The 26,594-nt window shown below is 34.9% G+C and overlaps 2 protein-coding genes across 7 annotated transcripts in view; both read left to right on the forward strand.

Moving 5' to 3' along the window:
- The window catches only part of LOC141517598 (sodium/hydrogen exchanger 9B2-like), a 39,501-nt gene extending 22,103 nt beyond the window's left edge, over positions 1–17,398 (forward strand). For both annotated transcript variants that reach the window (XM_074228777.1, XM_074228776.1), the window contains exons 8-12: positions 4,941–5,047; positions 6,347–6,496; positions 11,148–11,256; positions 13,603–13,739; positions 16,782–17,398. In XM_074228777.1, coding sequence (XP_074084878.1) covers positions 4,941–5,047; positions 6,347–6,496; positions 11,148–11,256; positions 13,603–13,739; positions 16,782–17,003 — 725 coding nt within the window. In that variant the 3' untranslated portion in view covers positions 17,004–17,398. The remainder of the gene's footprint in view (positions 1–4,940; positions 5,048–6,346; positions 6,497–11,147; positions 11,257–13,602; positions 13,740–16,781) is intronic.
- A 3,859-nt stretch (positions 17,399–21,257) lies between these two features.
- Positions 21,258–26,594, forward strand: part of LOC141517600 (sodium/hydrogen exchanger 9B1-like) — a 108,483-nt gene continuing 103,146 nt past the window's right edge. For 2 of the 5 annotated variants that reach the window (XM_074228782.1, XM_074228787.1), the window contains exons 1-2: positions 21,258–21,453; positions 22,270–22,429. The gene's annotated coding sequence lies outside the window, so the exon portion shown is untranslated. Of the gene's footprint in view, positions 21,454–21,590; positions 21,647–22,269; positions 22,430–26,594 lie in introns of those variants that run through there. The other 3 variants (XM_074228784.1, XM_074228785.1, XM_074228783.1) reach the window with 2 other exon arrangements.

Below are 26,594 nucleotides of genomic sequence, written 5' to 3' on the forward strand. Positions count from 1 at the left end.
TTTCATCATGTGGAGGGGTTTCTTTTGTGGAAATTCCCATTATTGAGCAAGATCAGCGTCTCTTCTGAGTGCCTGTGGAACTGAGAAATCCCATGATCTGCCCGTGGTCACACAGCTAGTATATATCAGGGGCAGGGCAGGAACACAGGTTTTTCTGGAATCTAAGAACAAACCCTCTATCCATTATTCCATGCCTCTTTCTTATTTATATTTATTTTATTCTAAGTTTGGCATAGGAATTACTGAGCCTATGACTTCATTGGTGAGAATTCTAAACCTTACCAAATTCTAAACCTTAGGTTGGCATCTTCTCTACCATTTAGTCTTATAGAGTTATCTAGAGATTGAGAGACTGTGACTTGCCCAGGATCACACAACCAGTAGGAGTCAGGGCAGAACTTGAAGCTTTAAGGTTGACTCTGTTTATTATGACAGGTTGTCTATTATTTATGTATATACATATATATATATAAATATTAAATAGATATATACATATATATAAAACAAGTCATACATATTAATTCATATTATGATCACCATAAGTTAGTAATATCTATTTTAAAATAGACCAGTGAATTGTTTTCTTTTTTAGTTAAATAAAATCAATTCATTTTTTTTTCTTAATAGATAGAAAAGAAGAAAAAAGAACAATAACAAAAAAGAGCCATAAGTATAATTTTCTTCACTACTACATATTGGCTGTGTGACCTTGAGCATTAGGCAGCTATCTAAGATTATAAATTGCAGAGAAGGTGCCAATTAGCATTCATAGAGGAAATTTCTCTTTACAAGCTTCCTATATTGATGAAATTATGAAATCAGTCTTTGAGAATTACTGTGATCAAAACATTCATCATACTGTAGTTAATTTACCATTCCTTGTGTAAAACACTTATCTCCCAGTTCTGGGCATTTTCATTAGTTGTCCCTGTGCCTCAAACTCCTTCCTCATCTCTGTCCCCTGACTTCCTTAGCTTCTGTCAAGTTCCAGTTAAAATTCACCTTCCACAAGAAGCCTTTCCTGATATAATAATGATATAATAATACCAGTGCCTTCTCCTATTTAATTATTTCTGTATCCCATTTATTCATATTTACTTGCATGATCTATCTCCTATTAGGCTGTGAACTAAGAGCAATCTTGGAATTGATTGGTCTGTTTCTTTTTTTGCTTTTCTTTGTGTTACTTTCAGTTAGTACAATAGCTTGCACATAGTTGGTACCTAATAAATAAATGTTTATTGATTGACTGACCAACTGAGGAGTTTCTCTATCTTTAGAGAAGAAATTATATAGTCAATCCCTGGCTCATGATCAAAGTCTTTCCAACTTAGAAGGACTTAACACACATTCACTGGCATAGTCTTAACACAGGGTCACCTCATCACAATAAGGAATCAGAATAAGTTTTTTTTGTACTTTAAGCTAAATATATTACTAAATTTTCATAATTTCATGAATGAGAAGTAATATTTTTATGATTTTATTTCATACCAAGAAACAGGTATATCTGTGTTATAGATATTCTCTCCTAAAAGAATAAAGTAAATAAATAAGTAAAAATCTTGGGATTTTATTCGAAGGACATGATCTTGATAAAGATGACCAAATTTTGAAACTAATATAAAGTAAAATCATGTTAGACTGGGTGGAAGAGAGAGTGGAGAAAGATAGAGAATTTGAAATGGACAAATAAAAAATAAAATTGAATTTTAAAAAAGTCATAGTAAAGCTTAGAAAAAGTATATAAATGTAACCAGCAGGTGGTGCTGTCTGGTAAGGTTGACTAGAACCGTTCTCTATTTCTTCTCTCTCCCCACCTTTGGAATATATTCATTTATACCCTTGCCTAAGTTTTACCTTAGTTTTGGGGCAGTGAGTTCCAGTAGTCAAAGCTTCCATTCTTTCCCTCCCTATTAATAGATTCTTCTAAAGAAATGGACACAGGGGAATGCATTTTCCTGAGGCTACTATTTTGGGAGAAAAGCATCAATCAGCTTACACCACTTGTTTGTTTATTCAGTAACTAAGGGGTTACAGTGGTTTAAATACTGCTATTTAGGAATTTATGTGAATTACTTACAAGAAATCAACCCCCTCCCACTGCTTAGGATATCTTTCAAATAACTCCAGCCCTCAGTTGAGTGAAAGATGAATCCTTTCCTTACTGTCCCAGCAATCCAAGAAAACATCTATTCTCTGTCTGTTTTTAATCATTTATTGGCTCTTTCTCTTACAATTCCCCTGTTCATAATTAAGAAAATTTTATTCATAAACAAATTTGGAGTGGTTATGTTTTTATATCAAGGACAATTCCTCTTTTAAGTTACTGTGAAAACCAGAAACTATGAGCAATTTAAAAGACACTGACAGCAGACAGTAAGGGATAAGGAAAGTTCATTCCTAGTCGTGATGCTGGGCAAGTCACTTAACCTTGTTTGCTTCATTTTCTTGATCTGTCAAATACATTTTAAAGATTTCTTCCCACTCTATGCCAGTTATATTCAATTCTCTAAGAGTTTGAATGGGAGAGAATGCAGGTCACCTATGTCTTTCTCCTCCTCTCTCTTCTCTTTCTGTCCTTCTAACTACCACCTAATAACTTGCCTTTCCCTGATACAACTGCCTTTCTTCCTAGTGAATCTGAAATCAAATTTTCCTCAGTTTCTCCTTCCCCATGCAGTTCTTCCCATCCAAGCTAGGCAAACTGTGTTGTCTTATGAGACTATGATTCACAAAAGTCAATGCAGCTAGTCTCTGGACTCTCCACATTTCTTGAAAGAATTCAGTCTTCTCTAAACCTAGTTATATAATAATAGATTTAGAAAAGGAACTTAGTGATAATCAAAATCAATCATCTCATAAAGAAGGAATATGAGATCTTAGAGAAGTTCGGTAATGCCCTCAGAGTCATGTAGCCTTCTCCCAACACCTACAGAAGACCAGAACACAGGCCTCTTGACTTCCTGTTTATGTTTCTTTGGGCTAAACTGTACTGCTTAATTTTTTTAAACAAATGTTAGCAAAATGTATTGTTTACTAAAATTATTATTTGTAAAACCTGTGTTGTTTCTTTTGCTAAAGTCTTAGAACTCAGTTCTTCTGACTTCCTTTTCATTTCTCTTTCTGTTATCCTGTACTGCCTTAGTTTAACAAAATCTATTGTTTTCCAAGGTAGAGCATATGTTCTTTCTTTTGCTAAATTCCTAGTATAGCTTTTTAGGTCAAATATTTAAAATCCAACCTTTAAATAGGCATTTGAAAACTCAAGTGGACACTTAGTTTGCTTATTCAATCCATATATAAGTTTATACAGTGAAAAAAAATGATCCAAGTTATATATTTTATGGTTGGCCTATTTATGATTTTTGAATTCTCTTTTAAGTGTATTTCCTTTATGAAATATATCACCTTGCTAGACATTTAAAATTTTAATGAAAAGATTATGCAAACAGGTTATGCATAGTTATTAGCTATTTAATACATATCTCATAGATATGGAAAGAACCTCAAAGGTCATTTTATCCAAACCCCTCATTTTACAGATGAAGAAACTGAGACCCAAGAAAGGAAAATGATTTGCCCAAGGTCACTCAGGCAGTAGCATTAGAAGTTTAATTTGAACCTTGTTCTATTTTATTTTTCAATTACAAACTTAACCATCAACAAAAATGAGTAAATATAAATATATATATATATATATTCTTATACACACATTATATATAAATATGCACACAAAACTTGTAGCATTTATAATTGCAAAAAAGTTTTAATAAGATACAAATTAAATTAATGAACAATGAACAACTAAAGCAATTCAAATACATTTTTTAATTCTTTGTTCTCTTCTAGGTCTTTCTAAAGTTTCACTCCCATGGTTGGTTTTGTCTTTTTTTCTTGTTTTTTCACCTTCCCCCCCCCCGCCATACTACCCCCCCAACACACAACTGTAGTTAAAGTATATGGCAAAAATGGTATGATTTCATTCTGCATCACTTTGTATAAATCTTTTCCTACTTCCTCAGATTTTTTCATAATGCCATTTCAATAATATACTCCAGTTGTCAGTTACATAATCTCTATTTTTCCTATTGAAAAAAAAGCAGCTATGATTTTTTTGGATATGATTATTTTTCTTTTTAATTATATGAATAAAAAATTACATTTTTTCAAAAGAGATGGTTTTTTGATCTTTATTTCAAAATGTCATATTGCTTTCCAAAATGTTTGCCTACAATCCAACCAAATATGTATTGAACCAACTGAGTTAAATTTAGTTAAAAAATTAGTAAGTATTTCCATTATTAAGTGGAGCACTACACTAGGAACTGGGAGAGCCTTTTTTCCCCCACAGCTTTGACACTATCAAATTTAGAACTATTTGGGGGTTTTTGTCCTTAGTTTTGTTTTTGCCTTGAGTATTTTGTAAAATCTTAATGTTGTTTTGATTTAAATTTGATTTATATTTCTTATATTATCAGGGAATTTGAGCATCTTTCTGTTGGTGTTATTGTTGTTCAGTTGTGACCAAATCTTCATTATATTTGTCTTTTCATCAGTCACTCCATTGGAGTATGTGAATTTCAGTTTCACAGATATAATTCATTTCCTTCTGTACTACAGATATTAACACTTGGAAATGATTACTGTATATATTTTCCCAATTTATTTTTTCATTTTAGATTTATTTGAGGGTGATTGGAGCAAAATTATTTTACCTTTGTATAATCAAATTCACTGATGTTTTTCTCCATTAATTTCTTATTTGATAAAAATGTCTTTCCTCTCCAAAGATGAGGATTTATTATGTTATTACTATCTATTATATTTTTCTTCTAGTTTTTTAAATGACTTTTAAAATAAAGAATAATGATTATAGAAGAAAAAAATATGAATCAAGATTTTGTTTGAAATGTTATCTCCTTTCTTTACTTTCACAGGTTCTACAATTTATAATGTTCTCAGTGGATTGCTAGAAATGATAGCTGGCATGGCAGCTGGATCTCTTCTTGGATTTTTTCTTCAATACTTCCCAAGTAGAGATCAGGTACCAAGGAAGTTTTGTATTTGTTGGGAAATTGCATTCAGACATGAACAAAGTTCATTTTTAGAAATATCCATGAAATATTTCTTACAAAATTAGAGAGGGAGGGAATGGGTTATATAATGTGTTCTTTGTGATCCTGCATTTTTAATTCCAAAAGATCTATGACTAGTTTTTTTTAAAAGAATAACCAAATGATTCATGTAGTCAAAATTTCATAGGCTAACTTCTTTTAAGTCTTTACTTTGTAAAGATAGATGCAATTATATAGAATTGATCCCCTGACTCAAAGTTGACATCTATGAGAACAAACATTATTCTAAGAGGTTTACAATATTTTGCTATCTGGTGAGTTTAGAATAGATTCAAGGCAATTCCTTAACTTACCAAATTTATCTGATGTTATAAAACTAAGAAATGGTATAATTCTGTTTCCTTTTAAAGAAATCTGTCATTTTTAAAATAGGGAAAAATTAAATTAATTTGACTTCTGTCCACTGAGAAAATGTAAGCCCATTAAGTCTAAGAAGATGCAGTGAGATCCACAAAATGTATTAAAAAGAAAATAAACTCTATAGAAACTCACAAACTGGGAAAGAACCAAAAGAAGGAAAGGGGGGTTTCAAGGAAAAGAAGATTTTACTTTCATATAAAATGTTGCATCGACAAATTAATAAAAAATAATAATAGGAGCAAGGACAGAGAATTTCTCCATAGAGAGTTGTCTCTTTGGGAAGGAAGAAGAAGAAAATATCAGATAATCTGTTTGGCATATGTAGGAAAAAAAATTTGAAAGCTACTGTGACAAAAACTGTGTGAAAATTTGTTGATTAGGTACTGTGACCAGTTTCTTAATCAATGATGTGGAGATAGGTGAAAACCATAGTTTATTACTCATAGAGTACAGCCATTACTGAACCAAACCCAAAATAAACAGAAAAACAGTCATCCTTGATCATCAGTTTTAAACTATATTTTGGTTTTATTACAAAATGCAAGATGGGTACAATGGAATTTTAAAGAGCAAATAAAAAATATTGATTTGTAGAACAAAGGATAAGTAACAGAAGGGGAAAATATATTTCAGTTAAAACAGGAAACTAGCTGATTAATTCAAGATGGCATTGACAAACTTGATTTTGCAGATTCTAGCAACTATGTGTTGTACTCTTCTTAAGTAAATGGTAGTAAGAGAGTTAAGTCAGAAATCCTATTACTTTAGCATAAGCAATCAATATAGAAAATTTATCTTGAGGAAAAACTGAATCAAGTTTTCTCCTATTTCTATGTTTTTGCTTTCAGAGAAAACTGAAGTGGAAGAGAGCTTATCTCCTTTTGGGTCTGGCTGTATTTGCTATCTTCGGCAGCATGTTTTTTGGTTTTCCAGGATCAGGAGGATTGTGTACTCTGGTTATGGCTTTTTTTGCTGGCATTGGATGGTCTAGTGAAAAGGTGAATTTTATTTTCAAGCTTTCTATGTTACAAAAGAAATATCTCCTGATTGCATTTTTTTCATTTAGTACATTTCTTTTTGCAGATTGTGTTTGACAGGACCAGATTCTGTCTAGTTTAATAAAGAGATGGTACTCAGTAAGGAAACTATTAGAATTTTGTAACATCTTATAAATAATAATGTAGTATGGGTATGTTGATCTAAGCCTGCAATTCTTGCAATCTGGAAGGCTGAGGTTATTGCTTTACTTGAGAAATTCTTTGCTACAGTGAGCTAAGTCAATTGGTGCCTGCTCATTATGGTTGGAAGTTTCCAGAATCCTACCAGATTGGGGCCACCAGTCTACCTCAGAAGGAGCAAACCAGTAGGACAAAGTTCTCTTGATGATCTTTGTAGTGTCAACCCCATGAGTGGTTGCCATAGTTCTAGCCTGGGTGAGATAGGAAGACCTAGGATCAATAATTGATATTTATTTAGTGACTCACTAAAGTTTGTAAAGTACTGTGCTTATATAATTAAATTTTATCCTCACAACAATCCTGTGACAGCATTTTCATTGGCCAGCTCCTAAATTTAGAATGTTCTCCCTTCTCATCTTTGCCTTCTGGCTTCCCTGGTTCCAAGTTCCAACTAAAATCTCGCTTTTTATTGTTGTTGTTTTTTTAAATCATGCTTTTTACAAGAAGTCTTTCTTGATTTTCCCTATGCTAGTGCCTTCCTTGTGTCAACAGTATCCAATTTATCCTGAAGGTATCTTGTTTTTATATAGTTGCTTTCATGTTGTTTCCTCCTTTGAGTGTGAACTCCTTGAAAATAAAGGCTGTTTTTTGCCTTTCTTTATCTCTTTAGTATTTAGTATAATTCCTGACAGAATAGATATTTAATTTAGTTTATTGGCTGACTCATTGATAGCAGTAGTAGAAAGAGGCACCCCAAAAGCAGTGGAACACTAAACTTAGTGAGAATAATGTGGGATAACAATAATGACAGCAATAATATGTATATAATACTAAGGTTTGCAAAACATTTAACAAGTTTGAGTCTCATCAATCCTAGGAATTATGTCACATAATTAGCCTCATTTTGCACATGAAAAAACTGAAGCAGATAGAGGTTAAGTGACTTGTCCAGGGTCATACAACTGGTCAGTCTCTAAGTATGAATTTGAGATCATTTATTCTTGACTCTGGGTCCAGAGTTCTACCACTCGGGAACTTAGCCAGGATCAGTCAGCTTCATATATTTTTTTTAAGCAATGTGATCCTGGACAAGTCAACCTCTCTGAGCGTCAATTTTCCCTTCTGTAAACTGGGAAAATTATTAGTGCCTTCTTCACAGAGTTGTTGTAAAGGTTAAATGAGACAATATATAAAGGGGAGAGTATATATTAAGCACTTTGGAATGTGCAAAGCACTAGGCTAAACACTGCATCATATAAATAGAAAAACTGGACAGTCTCTACTCTTGAGGAACTCCCATTCATCTTGTGAGGCAATTGGGGTTAGTGATTTGCCCAAGGTCACACAGCCATTAAGTGTCAAATGTCTGAGGTCATATTTGAACTCAGGTCCTCATGACTCCAGGGCTAGTACTCTATCTAGCTATCTAGCTACCCCTAGAGTTCCCATTCTAATGGATGAGACAACACATATAAGAAATTTCAGCTACAAGTTAGATGGAAAGACTCTTGAGTCCTCAGGGTGCAGAAACAAGCAGATGTAATACCTCTTTAATATTATTGATAAAACCATATCTGTTTTTGACATTGAACCAATGTTCAAAGTCCTTGGGCCAAAGGTCCTTGGAAGGAAACCTTTCTTTTCTGACAGCCATGGCTGCTGAGAGGTCTGGGGCTATAGCTTATGCAGAAGATAACTTGCAGAAGCAGTTGCTAACTTGAATTTCCATAAAGGTTATTTCCCTTGATGATGATGGCCAGTGGGTTGAGGGGTAGTGCTATTTCTGAGGTCAGGATACCGACCTGTCTCTTCTAAGACAGGTCTGAGAGGGACTGTTCCTAAGGGTTGGCTACAAGAGATGAACCCAGAAGTTCCATTGTCTATGAGTCCATCATTCTCTTTTCTGCCACATTGTCTTACTAGATGTGTTGTTGCTCTCATAAATATTTGTTAACTTGTCTAAAAGAATCGCATTGCTTTCTGTTCTCAAAGGAGCACACAGAGAAAAATACAGTAGGTATTAGTGTTAAAATTTTAAGATGATCTTTGAATAGTCATTTGACTACTTACTTGGATGTTCCTGTGGACCTGTGGCTTCACTGATGTGGGTCCTTTCACTATCAGGGCAAATCCTCATTCATCTCTATTTTTATATCTTCCATGACTCTAGTCTATATTCTTCCATAAATCCTCTACCCAACCTCCTATATCTCTTGATACTGCATAAAAATCAGTGGAGTATACATTCTCTCTCTTGGTTTATCTTTCATTCTTACTCTTACCATAGTGGCCACTCACCTTCTCATCATACATTTCTCTCTTTTAGCTATTCTGCTGTACAAATTTTTCATTCAAAGTAGGGTGCAGCCTCCTCTAACCCACCTGTGACCTGTTGAGTGACTTACAACCTTAATTTTTTGTTTCATTTAAATTTGTTTTTTAATTAAAAAGCATATTGTTTTCTCTTCCTCCAACTCACCCCCCTCCTCACCATTGAACAATTAAAAAGAAAATGAAAATGAAAACTCATAATATAGTCAAGCAAACAAATTCCCATATTGAACTTGAACAAAAAAGATATATTCCATCTTTTATTTTAAGCCCATCACCTTTCGGGGCAGGAGTTGGGTTTAAATCTGGCAGGAGGTGAGTGTGCTTGCTGAATTGTGGTTTATTACTACAATGATCAAAGTTCTAAAGTCTTCTAAAATTCTTTTTCTTTATAATGTTGCAAATTTTAAGTCTTCAGAGGTTGTGGTATTATGCCATGACCTAGCTATATAGCAATACTTTTTCACCTGATTGTTGATTTTGTGAGATCAGAGTTCAACTGGAATTTTGTTTTAAACTACAAATTTTTGTGCTCCATTAACATTTTAAAACACCTGACTATCTCTAAAAATGACTCAAGTTTTTTGGCTAGTCTTTTATCTGTATTTCTTCAGAACTTTTTTTCCCTCCTTGATCAGATGCAGAATTACAGGCTATTTTGATGAGGCAAAAAAAGGAGATAACCTGATGTGATGGAAAGAACACTGCATTTGGAGTTAATGGAGTGGGGTTTTAATTCTGGCTCTACTGCTTGTTATTACGTAGACATGGGGAAGTCACTATTAGACAAGATGCTCTCCCAGACCCCTTCCAGCTCCAAATACTATGCTCTCTTGGAGATTGGGATATATGTTTTCCACAGTAATGAAAGGCAAAAAGATCTTAGCCTTTTAAAAACAACAAAAAACCATAAAAATAGCTTTCCAGATATCCAAGACAAATAACAATATATACCGAGACATAAAACTTACCAATGTGATTTATTTTATTAATTATGATTTTATGGGGAGTAGAGGGAGAGACTAGTGAAATGCTTTATGAAGGAGTAAATCCTTTGTATTTATTAGCCAGGATTAAATGTTGATGTGCTTTAACAATAATTCTGTTTTTTAAGAGACACCCAGGAATTTTTTGCTTAATTTAAAAGAAAAAACTTCATTTATTGGATGCAGTATGCTTGCTCCTAGATTTTTGTTGGACAATGGATTTTCTTGACGATTTTTGGCCATGTTTTGTTTTGTGCTTCATTTACAGTTTCAATCAGATATTAGCAATTTCGGTCTCTGTTAATAAATGTTTTACTCTAGTTGCTTAGACCCAGAAACTTCACCAAAGTTTCTTGGTCTGCTATTGTTAGGCTTAGGATAGCCAAATCTAAGATTCTATTTATTATTAGAAAAGCTAGGACTAGAAACCAAAAATTCTTTCTAGGTCTTAGTTTCCTCTTCTGTAAAATGAGGGAATCACCTCTGAGGTCCATGCCAGCTCTAAATCTACGATCATGTGATATCTATTATCCCCCAAATTTGACATGCCAATTCATTGAAAAAAATGTTGAACAGAACTGAACCAAGGTAAAATCTTACTAAAGACTTTCCAATCAATGTGACTCTAGTCTTTGTCTTTTATCAAGCTTCAATAAATGTTTATTTGTTGAATATTACCAGCCTACTTTCATATGGAGATACTAACCTTTTTTTGTAAACCTTTATTTGAAAATCAATATGTTAAAGTTCTTAAAATAATTTACCACTAAGTAGGTTAAATTATTCTCATGCAGTTTTACCTCTACTGATCATTTGTCTAGAAAAGCTTTTCTTCTTTGTTACATCAGTATTTTACAATCAATATGATTTCATCGGGGTGGGTATGTCCTCTGACTATGATAAACACAACTCATCTAAGACTCACAGTTTTTAAACACTTATGTGAACATAGGAAAAGTTAAGTGACTTGTCCAGATTTATTCAGCTAGTATATGTAAAAGGTAGGCTTTGAATCCAGTTTTTCCCTGACTCTAAGGCCAGCAGTCTATGTACAATATGCTATGCTGCATTTCTTTCACATTAATTCATATTTCAAACTAGTAAGAGTTCAAATTAATTTTTCTATACTTCCATAAATTTTATTTTCTATGTAGACACATGTTGAAAAGATCATCGCAATTTCATGGGATATTTTTCAACCTCTTCTTTTTGGATTAATTGGAGCAGAAGTATCTATTACATCCCTTAGACCAGAAACTGTTGGTAAGTATCTAGAATACTAGTAGTTTGTGTAAATATTTTGCTTTGTAGATAATGGGAGAGATAATGGGAGAGACAAGGCAGCATAATACGTAGAGTCAGCTTCAACAGCAAGAAGACCCAAGTTAAGGTCTGCTTTTGATATATACTTAGATAGATGTCTATAGCCAGATAAACTCTCAGTGTTCTAGGTAGCTCTGAATTAGCAGAGGGAGTTTCCTCACCTGGGAGTCCTTGCATATTTTCAATGGTCTAGAACTAATGACTCTATCTTACATAATCATAACTTCAAATAGTGCAGATTTGAATCCATGTGATCACTATAGGGGGTTTGTTATTTACACTAATTAGGCTCCAATGAAATGACAAGATGGGTCAACTCCCTCTTACCGTAGTATATATTGATAAAATTTTGTAACAAAGATCGTTTCACTTCATTGTTTAAGATATATGATTCCTTTAATTTGGGTATTAGCCCCTCTTTGATTATGGTCTTCAAGTGTTTCTGTGGCTAAAAAATTCATAACCCTTCAAATCAATCAGTCTGAAGAAAAGGCTCAATCTGAAGAAAAGGACCGACATTCATTAGTTTGACTCTCTTGTTGCAAACATAGAACCTGTACCTGGATCAATGCTTGTAGTCTTAAGGGGTGGCTAGGTGGTGTAGTGGATAAAGCACTGGCCCTGGAGTCAGGAGTACCTGGGTTCAAATTCTGTCTCAGACACTTAATAATTACCTAGCTGTGTGGCCTTAGGCAAGCCACTTAACCCAGTTTGCCTTGCAAAAACCTAAAAAAAAAAAATTACTTGTAGTCTTGCCAGCTTGGTAAAACTGCTGGAATATGAACTTAAATTACATAGCCTTGGAGCAAACAAGTCAGCTTTGTGGTACAATAAAGGAACAAATATAGCAAGCTTGTTTTATTCATACAATCTGAACATGGTGATAATGAGGCCAACATATCTATATCTATCTATCTATCTATCTATGTATCGATCGATCTATCTGACACTACCAAATAATAGACCACACAAGTTTGATTGGTTTTTCCATTGGTGGCCATTTATTTATATTGGTCATCAACAATTGTTGGCCCTATCCTCCTTGTTACCAAGGACATGAATTTTAAAGGTAGCTAGCCTTATCAATGTAGAATCAAGAAATTATAGGATGAAAAAGAATTTAGACATCAATAGGTCTAGTCCTACTCTCTTATTTTAGAGATAAGGATAACCTTGCTTTAGTTAAGATTTAAAACTAATTGGTCACATGGTCTAGATCTCTGGCACAGAGAAAGAAGCAGTGCCATCTCTGAGGAGTGCTAGGTATCAGAGTCAATGATACAATCATTGGGACAAGTTTAGGGAGGGAACTTCTTTCTTGTTATTATGAAAACAATGGAAAAAGTAGGACCTGAACAAACATAACTGATTATATTTGGAAGAAGTAGGAGAGGATTTATGTGCTTATAATGATCATCATAAAGTAGACTAGTAGTAATTGTCTATGGTGGCCTTAGGATCATTTTTAGTGATAATTGCTATGGGTCCCATTTTTTCCTTACTCTTACTATTTCACTGACTTTGTCTTCAAAATAGTTTGGGCCTGGTTCAGTCATCTCAGTTTGTCATATCCTAAGAACAACTCTAAATAGATCTGTTCTATGGTATGAATTGTACCCTCTGCCTATCTGTCTAACTGAAAATGTAGTTTTTGGCAACAAAGGAAACAGGAAGACTATATTTATAGCTGACTCAATGCAGTTTATCACCACTACTGGAAAAATGATTCATTGTACATAGTGTATTAACAATGGACCAAGATGGTCATCTTCAAAGATGAAGGGCAATATATTTTTATTAATATTTATTTCTATTCATGTTTTTGTTCTCATATTGCCTAGGAATCCATAAGATCAAAAAGATGGAAACATTATTCTTATCCTAGATTTTAATGCTTTATCTGTTACCAAGAATAGAAGAATAATTAATGGTCACACAAATACAAATTAGGATTCTGACTACACTTTTCTGAAAAAAGTTCATCTTTTTTATTTTAATATCCAGTTCTTTAATTATGATTATCAATACATGAAAATGTAGTCTTTGATGCAAAATGTAAGGAAAGTAAAAATTCAAACATTTATATTAATTAATAACAACTAAAGGTTTTTTATATGGGGAGAAATTATTTTAAACTATTTCTTACAAATTAATTTTGTTTTTAAACTGTTTCATTTCATCTCTAAATATTTTTTCTTTAATTCCATCAGTTACCATGAAAGTTAAGTTCTTTCCAAGTTCTCTCTGACTTACAATTGCTAATTAATTACTTTGTTCATATTATAGGGCTATGTGTGGTCACCTTGGGCATTGCTCTATTGATAAGGATTGTTACCACATTCTTGATGGTATCTTTCGCTGGTTTTAACATTAAGGAAAAAATTTTTATTTCTTTTGCCTGGCTTCCTAAAGCCACAGTACAGGTAAGGATGCCTAGGATGAACAAATACTTTGTAATTTGTGATGTAGCCTTTGAAATATTGAATGAGTCCATATTAAAATTTAGAAAAAATAAACAATATTTTGCTTATTACTACAAGAAGCATATTATAAAACATTTAAAAACATTCAATTAATGAAAATTTTTATTTCAAGTAGAGCTGCTTAAAATTTCATTTTTAACATGAAAGTTAATTGTTTGTTTTAATTTTTTTTGACAAAGATTTCCATCACTTCACTAGAAATAACATTCATTCCCACATTGTCACTATGAACTTTACAAAAAAGATTTTTGATTATCATATTAACTTTATGTATTTAGTTTTGGGTATTTAAAAACATTATTCTGAGAAGAGATCCATAGGCCTCATAGATTGTCAAAGCATCCACGAACCAAACAAGTTTAAGAATATAGAATAAGAAAGAAGGAATATATTAAGGGATAAACAATATAGAATAAGAAAGAAGGCATATATTAAGGGCTAAATTTCTAAGAGTAGAAGTTTCCTTCACTTATCACCTAGGGTATCTTTCTCTAGGGCAACTAGGTAGTACAGTGTATAGAGTGTCTGACCTGGACTATGTTTCTGAGTTCAAATCTGGCTTTGGACAATTATTAGCTATGCGAATCTGACAAGTCACTTAATTCTGTTTGCCTCAAAAATGAGCATGGCAATGGCACACCACTCTAGTATCTTTGCCAATGGGGTCACAGAATCTGAAATAGCGGAACAAATCTCTCCCTCTTTTAAGGAAGGACCTCCTTTCTATATAAACTATTTGAAAAAATAGGAGTTCTGCCAATTCTTTTTAATGATATCAATGATACCAATACCTAAACCAGGAAGAGTTAAAACAGAGAAAGAAAATTATAGACCAATTTCTCTAATGAATATTGATACAAAAATTTTAAATAAAACATTAGCAAAGAGATTACAATGTTATCACTAGGATAATATACTATAATAAGATAAGCAGGGTTGGTTCAGTATTAGGAAAACACTCAATATAAGTGGAAATATAAAATGATTATTTTAATAGATGCAGAAAAGACTTTTGACAAAATATAGTATCCATTCCTATTAAAAAACATTAGAAAGCATAGGATTAAATGGAATGTTCCTTAAAATAATAAGCAGTATTTACCTAATATCATCAACAAGCATTATATGCAAAGGGAATAAGCTATTCCCAGTAAGATAGGGGTGAACGAAGGATGCCCATTATCACCATTATTATTCAATATTGTATTAGAAATGTTAGCTTTAGCAAGAGGAGAAGAAGGGGAAATTGAAGGAAATAGATTAGGCAAAGAGGAAACAAAAATCATTCTTTGCGGATGAAATGACAATATATTTAGAGAATCCTTGAAAATCAACTTAAAAACTGCTTGAAGCAATGAACAATTTTAGCACAGTTTCAGAATGTAAAATAAACCCACATAAATCAATGACATTTCTTTATATTGCCAACAAAACTCAGCAGCAAGAGATGGAAAGAGAAATTCCATTTCAAGTAACTTTAGATAATATAAAACACTTGGGAGTCTATGTGCCAAGACAAACCAGAAACTATTTGAATACAATTACAAGACACTTTTCACATGAAAAAAAAAACAGATTTAAGCAATTGATAAAATGTCAGTTGCTCATGAATAGGCTGAACTATTAATAATAAAAATGACACTTCTACTTCCTTTAAATCACCCAGAATAGTAAAGACTCTTTCCTTTAGAAAGATCCAAAATCAAGAATAAAAGAAAAGAAGTACTATTCAAAGTCTTTCAGCTCAGTCCTTAGGTTAGAATGAGTTGAAATTCCCAGTAGAATATAAGCTCAATGAAGGCAGAGACTGTCTCATTTTGATCTTTGTATCTCTTTCACCTTCTATATATATATATAGAGAGAGAATCTGGCATATAGTATACTTAATAAATGCTTGTTGATTAAATAATTGAATCATGAAGTCTGACAAGAGTTTATATACAACTGAATTATATAAGAATTATAGCAGAAAATGTGAGAAGAAAATATACTTCTGCATTCAAGGATATTACATTAATATTAAATTATAAAATCATCCTGATAAGAATCATCAAAATTTATGATTCAGATGGTCAAATGCTAAAAACAAATCATGTTTATACATTTGGTAAAGATTGTCTGCAGTTTAGAATTATAAAATCATAAGCTATCATTTATTACAAACTATAAAAGGGAAAGAAATAATTTACTATTCTTGTTTTGCATTGCTGTCTTGTCTATTGATGGAACAAAAGTTATATATAATTACACTAAATATTCTTTTGAAAAAATAAATATTTTGCTTTTGTGTTCCTTGGGTTCTATGTGATTGGATTTGCCTTTCTGTTATTGCTAATTATATGAATAACAGTCCTGTTATGCTATGAATTTAAAGCTGCCTTCTGGACATTTGCACTTAAATATCCCACCTAACTGGACAGGTTACTTGCATTTTCATTTGAGTTTCACAACAACTTTATAGGTTAAATGCTGTCTGCCCCCAGGCAGACATTAGGTGCCTATTATTAGGTGCCTATTAAGTACCAGGATAAAACCTGGGGATATACAGAATGGCAGAAGACAGTCTCTGTCCTTGAGCTCACAATTTAATGGTAGGTACAAAAGGTCATATATATTTTACAGAAGAAGAAGGTGAAGCTTGGAGAGTCTAGAGTTGGAAGGGACTCTGAGGTCCTCTAGTTTAACTTCTTCATTTTACATATAAAGAAACTGAGGTCTAAAGATATGGGAACTTATTCAAATTTACACAGATTATACCAAAGAGAGGATTTGAATTTAATGTTCTAATTCTAATTCTAGCCCTATCCCCTATGTTATACTTTCCCTCTCATATTAAGCCCCCAAAACTCAAACAAAAGATGCTAATAAAGTATCATGATACCAAGAGACCACTTGGTTCCAGAAAGAAAACTAGTACTGATGATTTCCTTTTTCTTTTTCCCCACATTCATTATGTTATATACCATCCTCTTGACCTCTCAGGCTGCCATAGGATCTGTGGCTTTGGACACCGCAAGAAAACATGGAGATGAACAGCTGGAAATGTATGGGATGGATGTGCTAACTGTTGCTTTCTTGGCGATTCTGATCACAGCTCCAGTTGGAAGTCTGCTCATTGGTCTTCTTGGTCCCAGACTGCTGCAGAAAGCTGAACAGAGTCAAATCAAAGTTGGAGAGGGAAGAGAATCACGTATACAAATGTAGAGGTGAAAGGAGAGAACACTGGGAGTAATTGTTTTTAAAACTATCACTTATTGTTCATCAGAATTTTTCTATCAGGATGGGTGCTGAATAGCAGAATCTTAAGAGCTGGAAAGGGATGACAGACCCATCTAGTTCAGTCTGTGTAGGAATGTCCACTACCATGTCCCATCCATGGTCATGAAGACTTCTCTTGAGACCCTCCAAAGAAGGGGGTAGCACATGTCTTTTCTCTATCCCTCTACTGGTTAAAAAAAGTTTTTCTTTCTTACATCAAGTTGAAATCTGCCTTTCACAAAACTCCCACCCATTATATTATGTAATGACATAAGTTACAGGTACAATAGAACCGATAACTTGGGTCAGTTCTTTTGTTTTCTTTTAAAATAAATTTTTAATTTTTGCCAATTTGAGTTCATATCATTCTTTCCATGCTTCTTACCAATTACACATATGTTTATGGCCTCTCACCCTTATTTCATCCTGGTGTCTTTAGCTAATTTTTGGACATTTGTACTCAGATGTCCTTCAATATGTGAGACCTAACTTGTCTAGTCCTCCTCACTCTCATTACCAAAATAGCTCCTCACAACTTCTGTTTGCCATGACATAACAGAGTTGTCAGGTCACACTTCAGGTAGGGCTGAAGCCTAGAATATGGGGGGAAAGCTAACAAATTATAATGTTTTGAAGTTGAACACAATAGATATCAATATAGAATGCCTGAAATCAGGGCCAGAACATGGAAAGTACATTTAATGTATAAATAAACCCTGTATGGAATAGATGTCACTTGGAAAAGTCAACTCACTCAAGCATCAACTCACACAAGTGTCAACTTTTATTCACTAGTAAAACGGGGATTATTGTGAGGATAAAATCACATACCACTTATGAAGTGTTTTTCAAACCTTAAAAGTGATATATATATATAAAGGGTAGTTGACATTATTATTATTATTATTACTACTACTACTAATAATAAAATGTATATAATAACTTTTACTACCTAGCTTAGAGGGTTGTTGGAAGGAAAGTGCTTTGAAAACCATAAAACACCATAAAAATGTGAGTTTAATATGTCATACTTTGGTGCCCAAAGTCTGATTGCAGTTCTAGAGGACAGCATAGGTGGGAAAGGTATAGTACAATTCTATGAGTCACTAGAAAGGACCTCCAGCAGCTAGATGTTGCTGCACATAAAATTTGGGACTTGGAGTCAGGAGAACATGAATTCTTTACAATATGTGACCCTAGGCAAGTCACTTATTTTTTTCTCAGTCTCAATTTCTTTATCTGTAAATGGGTATAACAGTAGTACCTCCCTCACAAGGTTGAGATCCAGTAAGATAATATCTATAAAGTATCTAACATAGACCTCATCCCTGTGTCATTTTTGTACCTTGTTATCCCCTCATTTGGTCACTCTAAAGCTGTTATCTTTTCAGTTTCCTGATAGTGCATTTGATCTAGTAGGATCTCTTTGATCTCAATGGAACTGTAATGAGGAACAGAGACCTAATCATAATAGTTAAAAAAAATTTCATTGGTAAGTGAAAATGGACAAAATATCAACTATTATAAAGACAAAGAGCTATTTCTTACAGTACTGTGAAGAGTATGAAAGAGTATGAAAGAGTATGAGCCCCTATTGAAGTCGACAAAGGAGTGACCTTTGAATGACAGAATGAAGAGTGAGCCAATTTTCATGGATCATCATTAGCAATATTGTCTTTAAGGGGAGGATAAGGATGAATTTTCCTTTGGCTTTAGAATTGTTCAGAATGTTCTTTGCTCTTTATTTTTCTTTCTTTTGTCTTATTTCAATATGCTTAAAATTGTGTTTATCACTCAGACTGCGGGAGATAGGTATAGAAATGATATCAATGAATAATAAACAGAAAATGCTGATGGCTTTAGTATTTACTTCAATACTTCAAACATCTGTCATTTTGTGAATGAGGGTATTCCCTACACTGAGTGTAAACATACCTCTCTTCAGCCTACAAGAACTGATAATTAGTCGTTCCAAATTTAGCTAGACTGAAACTCAAGTAACAAAAATAAGTCTTGATCCTGGAGCTTTGTGGTCATGTAAAAAGCATCTTCAAAAGCTTTGTCAGACCCCAATACAAGCCTTAGCAGGTTCTACCTGACAGAAAATGCTACGAATATGGTCAGAATGAAGATCAAAAAGTATATCTGGTTAGAAATTCTAGGATTTCCAAGTGTTGTGGGCCCTAGAATTGATTTAGTCTATGTTCTTGCCCCAAAGGGTTCAATTTAAAATAGATTCAGAAAAGTAACTCTCTGATCTTTAAAGATGTATATAGAAGACTTCTTGGAAGATAACAGAGTAGAGAAAAAATTCTTAATCTGGGTTGATGGACAGATTTCAAGGTGGTCTACGAATTTGGATGAGAAAAAAAGACATCTTTAAATTCACTAACTTCTAAATGAAATCTAGCATTTCCTTCCATTATTTAAAAATATCATTATGAAAATGAATCCATGAAAATGAATTCCTATTTGCCAAAGGGGATTCATGAAACAAAAAAGATTAAGAATACCTGGAGAGAGAAGCCAAAGGAGTTAGCTTTGCCTCACATATTCAAAAATACTGCCCCTGGATCTCTCCCCTTCTCACCAAAACAAAACAAAACAAAAATAAAGAAGGATAGGAAGGAAGGAAGGAAGGAAGGAAGGAAGGAAGGAAGGAAGGAGAAGAAGAAGAAGAAGAAGAAGAAGAAGAAGAAGAAGAAGAAGAAGAAGGAAGGAAGGAAGGAAGGAAGGAAGGAAGGAAGGAAGGAAGGAAGGAAGGAAGGAAGGAAGGAAGGAGGGAAGAACAACGGGGCAGAAACCCTTGGAAGGAAGTGAATAATATATCTGCTGAGATAGAATCATTCTGCCTTGGAATCTTTGAGTCTGCACTGACTTATTGGTATTGCTTCTTCCCCTCCCCTCCCCAACCTCATCTCCTTAGTTGATAGAGGCTATATAATTTTCTGAGACTTTCTTTTTACCTCTAAATGAAGGATTAAGTTAAGGCAAAGGAGGCCTACCTTGAATCCACAGATTGACTCCAGATAGGAGTTTCCTGGATTATAACACCTGGTTGAGTAAAATGGATGACATTCCCCACCCTTCTCCAGATGATCAAAATCTGTGAAATTCCTGGCCTAATCTCCCATACTTCTATCCTCCAAATTAGTAAAGAATTTCAATCAGTTTCACCCTATTCTTCTCTTTACTGAAAAGCCTACACACTTTATTTTTTTTGCAAAACAATCCATTTATTAAAATTAATAGCATAACAGAAACCAGAGAAAGGATAAATAGAAAAATATATTATATATCAGATAATATAGAGAAGAGGAACTTTTCCATTGAAAATGGGACAACATGGCTCAATAAAGGAGAGATCTAGATCCCACTCAAGGGTAAGTTTCCCAGAGTGTCGAGTATACAAGTTGGGGATAGGAATCAGAAATATTGCCCAGCCCAAGCTACTCCTCCCATTCCTCATTCTCAGAAAAAAAAAAACCCTCAAGTTTATGTGCAAAACTCTTCTCAACAACCCTTGGAACTCATAACCTCAAGAAATGTAGGGCCAAGAATCAAGGGGTCAATTTGTTCAGGCCACAGACCTCTCTCTCTAAGCTTTTTCCCTCACATCCTCTTTAGCATCAGAACTAGTTGCCTTCTCTCCTTAGGTTGTACTTCCACAATACTGGCCAAATTTCATTCTTACTTTGTTTATACCCTCAAAAGGTATCTTCCCTCTTTCCCCACCAGCTATGTGGTTCTCTTCCATGTGTTGTCTTTCTCTGTCAGAATGGAAACCTCAAACAGATTTCCTTTCCAATCTGTCTTTCTATCATTTCCATTCCAAAACAATGGGGAAATAAATAAATAAATTGTAACTCAATTCTTTTTTATTTTGTTTTCAACGGAGGAAGAGGGAACTAGGGAGAGAATAATTGCTCGTTAACTGGGAAAAAATTAATGTAAAGGAGAGGAGAGAAATGTTTCTTTGGGGGGAATGAAAAACTAGAGTTTGGCTGCGAGATTTTGAGCAAATCACCTAACTTGCCGTCTGCCTTCATTTCCACATCGGTAAAATGACACTAATTATAGTACTTACTCCCCTTCAGGAAGAATAAGATATGTTTGTCAAGTATTGTGCCAATTAAAGATTAAAGATCTTTTTTATAATTAGAGACTGCAGGGATACTTGTCTCAGAAGTTCAAGTAGAATCTTTTTAACGGACAGAAAGGAAGACACAGCAAAGGCTAACTGAAAATGAACAACCACTGTGTTCAAGGACTCGAGGGGACACTGAGTCTCGCTATAATGAGGGGGTTTTGCTAAATGACTTCGAGCACGACGATGATCCTTAATCCATGAGGCTCTCTTGTAGAGAGTAGAAACCCTCATCCCCATCTTCTCAAGGCAGGCAGGGTTGATGATGGAAGGATGGTGGGGAAGGGGAGGGGTGGGGGCAAGAGTGTGGAGGGGTCCAGAGGGATGGGATGGGGGGCATAGGGGGGTGGAGGGATGGTGGGAGGAGGATGGGGCGCGGGGGGCAGGGAAAGCAGGGGGTGGTCCCCCGCAGTGAGCCAGAGGCAAAGCGGCGCGTGCAGCAGTAAGGCGGTTTTTGCGGCTGAGGGGGCCGGAGGTCTAAGAGAGCTAGAGATGGGGAGCCCCCTCTTTCCTTGGGTCCGGGGCCCCGTTTCCTTGTCTCTGCCTCCCTCCTCTCCCTCTTCCCCTCCCTCTTCCCTAGTCTTGGGTCTCTTCTTTGGGAGGCTCACCCTCACCTTCCCGCCCCCCTTCCACCTTCTTACTTTCCCCATCTGCCCCTTCTCACTCCCTTACTCCGACCTTCACATAGAAATAGGGAAGGGAGGTAGAAAACAAGCATTTATGGAGCGCCAAAAATATTATCTCATTCACAAAAACCCTGGGAATGGGGGCCATCCACATTTTTAAGCACTGTCCTAAGGGAGGGATGGAGGGAATTATTAAAACATTAATTATTAATTAATAATTAAATGAATTAAAGATTAATATTAATAATATTAAAAGAGTCAAAAGACAGTTCCTACTCTGAAGGAGCATACAATTTTTTATTATTATTATTATTGTTATCCTCATTTTACTGTTGGGGAAACTAAGGCAGGAAGCAATGACTCACCCAGCTGTCACACAAGACAGCTTTTAAGAATTTGAACCGAGTCTTCCTGAATCTAGTCCCAACCGTTCTGACAGACACAAGTACTGGATGAAACAGATAACTTAAGGACCAAGCAAATTTTCCAAAGGGCGGTTTGAAGAGAGTAGAGTAACCCTGGCTAGTTGTGGATCAGAAGGAAGGAAACCGGCCTCTAAGATTAGGAGTAACACTGGCTACGTTTCTGTTTGACTAAAGGTAGGTGAGACAGATGCTTTTTTCTCCTAGGAAGGTAGGGGAAAAGATTACCTAGATATTGGCTTTAACAAAAAACAGAGTAACGTTCTTGTGTTTATTGTTCACTTAAACCTGCCTGAAAGGGAACTCAGTAGAAATGGTCTCAGAGAGGCTTTTAGAGGACCATATTTATATATTGGTACAGTCAGAAGACCAGGTTTTCAGTAGCTGGGATTTTCTGTGTTGACCATCAAAGGAGTTCTGTGATGTGTTTCCAGTTGTGCTTTTTTTTTTGCAAGGTAATGGGGTTAAATGACTTGCCCAAGGCCACACAGCTAGGTAATTATTAAGTGTCTGAGGCCGGATTTGAACTCAGGTACTCCCAACTCTAGGGCTGGTGCTCTGTCCATTGTGCCACCTAGCCACCCCTCCAGTTGTGTTTTTTAAGGGTGGAAGGATCATTAGCAGTAATTTCATTAAGTTTCAGGAAAGATTCTTCCTTACTCAGGGACCTTGAGGGTTTATCAATTATTCAAAAAGACTCTCAGTGAGCATGGGGTGGGTCTTATCTTGATGGGCTCTAGGAAGACAGGAAGGCTAGCTTTCTTAAAGATCCTTTACAATTGTAAATTTGATGTGATTACCAGGGGGTTTTCTGTGTGAAAGGTGGTTTTTTAACCACTTCTATTCTTAGAGGTACAGAAAAATAAGTATATATACATACAAACATATGCATATATGAATGTAAAAAGGTCAAAATTCATTTTTTCATCATAGAGTGTTGATCCCTAATAACAAATCTCAGTGTATCAGGGATCACAAGATGCTGACTTGCCTATATCCTGAAGGGAGACAATTCACATTGCTTTTGTAGCAGACTTTAGAATAACCAAATAAGACATTCTTTTTAATGGAGTGTCCACTATCCAGTTCCTTGACCCCATTCTGAGTTGCTCCTACCCCATCCCAATTTGGGAGTTGCTCCCTTATTTTGATAGAAAAGCAGCTTTTCATATCCTGCCTTCTGAGAGCCAAATGATGTTAAAAGCCTAGTTCAAAATTCTATTTGGGAAGTTTGGTGCTCTAGCAATGCCTCTCCCCCCATGCTCAACTGAGTAATCAACATAGAGAAATATTAATAAATGTTTACCTTAACTTAATTCTGTTTTATTTTCTTCTTAAGGCCAAAATTCTGGAATTTAATGCTTGTCTTTTATTAAGACAAATTCTGAAGGTTAACACATGTGAGGAATGTAGGGTGTTGGTCTTCACAGGGTATGGAGGGAAGCCCTTTGAAATCCATTACAAAGGGGAAATGGTCCCAGTCAATCACAAAACTGAGATAGTTCTCCTAATTCCATTCCAGAGAGGGCAAACCCAAAACCGGTTCTCAAGGGTCAAGAGTAACCTAGTCTTGACTTTCTCCTTTGCACATGCTCAAAGAGATCTATCTGTTGCACGTTAGTATAATGAGCACGGTGGGGAAATATATAGGAAGCAATGTATCAATTAGATTTGTGACCCCAGCCTATAGATGGCATGAAGTGGCAGGAACAAAGTCTTTCAAAGTGTATAAAAGAGCTTGTATGTTGGGATTTCCCTGTCCCCCTCTCCCACCATGAGAGAGGTGCCATTTTGTTAAGATATCTTAATAAGGGGTGGGTAGGTGGTGAAGTGGATAGAGCACCGGTCTTGGAGTGGGAGTACCTGAATTCAAATCCGGCCTCAGACACTTAATAATTACCTAGCCGTGTGGCCTTGGGCAAGCCACTTAACCCCATCGCCTTGCAAAAACTAAAAAATTTTTTTTAATCAGTCTGGACTAAGTATTCTTGAGCCATTTATAACAACACATACTTATTATATTTTGTTATTTTTAAAAAAACTCATAGAAATGATAGATTAGATAGATAGATAGATAGATAGATAGATAGATAGATAGATAGATAGATAGATAGATGATGGATAGGCTTCAGTCCCTGGCTTCAGTTTCTTTTAGGTCCTGTATTAGTCACCCTTAGACCCCAAACAGATCACTCTGGACACTGGGTGTCCAAGAATTAAGTTTAATCTATCGATAACCATTTATTATGTACCTTCATATTCAAGCCTTCAAAGACTTTGAGCCAGAAGATGTTGGAGACAAGGTATGAAAAGGTAGAGGTATGAAAGATTTTGGCTGAGAGTGTATGGAGACTGATTTGTAATCATCCAGAAAAGATTCTCTGAAGCAAGATTGCAAGGGGCTTTAAATGCCAACAGGACAGTTTATGTTAGGGGATCACTAAAGAACCTTAAGCAGAGGAGTAATATTTGATGGCTATGTAGAAGATTAATTTTTTTTTTAGGTTTTTGCAAGGCGATGGGGTTAAGTGGCTTGCCCAAGGCCACACAGCTAGGTGCCTGAGGCTGGATTTGAACTCAGGTACTCCTGACTCCAGGGCCAGTGCTCTATCCACTGCGCCACCTAGCTTCCCTATGGAGGATTAATTTTAGAGGGAAATAAGACTTAGATTGGAATAAGAAGCCTATTTTGAAAGCTATTGAAAAACTGCAATTAAGAAGTGCTGAGACTTTGGGCAAATGGTGGGAGTAAAGAGAAGAGGATAGGTAGAAAATATGTGAAGGAACCAGAACAGACAAAACCTGGCAAAGTCTTATCCCCAGTGACTTGACTGAAACTGCTCTCTGGAAGTCAAATATGACCTCCTAATCAACAAAGCCAATCTTTCAAATTGAGCTTATCTTTCCAGGTAAACCTGGTATTTCTATTATACATTCATTCTTTTTATCTTTAGATCCTGAAGCTATCTGTCTCCTTGCTTACTATCTCTTAATTCTCATGCATTGATTAGGACCTTTTCCTTTCATCTGGACCACATCTTTTACTTCTGCTTTCTATGCTCTTAACCCCATAAAAGATTCATTTTTTTCACTTGGAAATGAGGGAGTTAATTAAAATTCCGATCTAAGTGCTGAGATTCTGCATAGATAATAGCATGTTGACTTTATATGTGACAAAACCATGGCAGTTTATCAAACTTCTTTTTAGAAGTCACAGATGTCACCATCCCACCATGTTAAAATGTAACTATCGCTGCAAAAAAGATCATCCCTTCCACATTTTGATTTTCCTCATTGTGCTTTCCATATATTGAGGAGTATATTGGCACAAGGAATTAAATGGGATTTTGGGGGCAGGTGACAGTGTATGGCCAAATATTTAGCCCAAATTTTAAAATAAGGTACTATAAACTTAAAGAAAAATAAAAAATTTAGATGACATCTTAGTACAAAGGGAGGGCCAAAAAATTTAATATAGATTTCATAGGTCAATGTGGAAGGGATAACTGTACTAGGCTTAGTATTAAAGCATCTTGCCCACAACAACTGAAGGATATGGAGCTGTTGGGGTTTTTTTAATGTAACATGATAAATTTACCATTCATGAGATGTTTTTAAGATGACAATTTCCCAGGTTTTATTTATTTTCTGTTTAGTGGGAAGATGAAATTATGTAGTCATAAATACTGAAACAGCTAAAAGAGACAACAGATTATCTAAGTATCCAACTACTTTATTTTATCCTACTTTTATTGATATTTTTGTTTTTTTAATATCAACCTCACTTCCAAAATATTCCTCCACCTTCTCTTATTGAAAGATCCATTTTCTTTGGTAAAAATAAATAAAAAATATATTTCTTTAATAAAGATTAATAAGTATAAATATATAGAAAATAAAAGAGAAAAGAAGCAATTTGAAGAACATATTGACCCATTTCCCAACTCTTGTCTTCCACCTTTATAAGGAGCCAAGGGATGTTACATTTTCTCCTATCTTCTTTCCATTTACATTGTTTGAGTCACTGTGCACATACTTTTTCTGATTCTTCTTTTACCACTAGATAGCTGTTCATACATATTTCCATGCTTCTCAGAAGTCATGATAATTGTCATGCCTGAACCAGAACCAGCCTCTTAACTATAGGTGACTAGAGCCTCACAGAGCAAGCTAGAGACAGGAGAATCAGACTACAAACAGAGCTTTAATGTAAGAGTGAGGGTAATGACTTTTATAAATCCCCTTCCTAAGGAGCGAGGAAAGATAGAGTTTAAATACATAAATCAAAAGTAGACTGGACCATGGCATTATCATTTTTTTAGGTCATGATTTGCAGTTGGCT

Source organism: Macrotis lagotis, chromosome 3 (assembly GCF_037893015.1).
Source record: "Macrotis lagotis isolate mMagLag1 chromosome 3, bilby.v1.9.chrom.fasta, whole genome shotgun sequence".
Classification (NCBI taxonomy): Eukaryota; Metazoa; Chordata; class Mammalia; order Peramelemorphia; family Peramelidae; genus Macrotis; species Macrotis lagotis.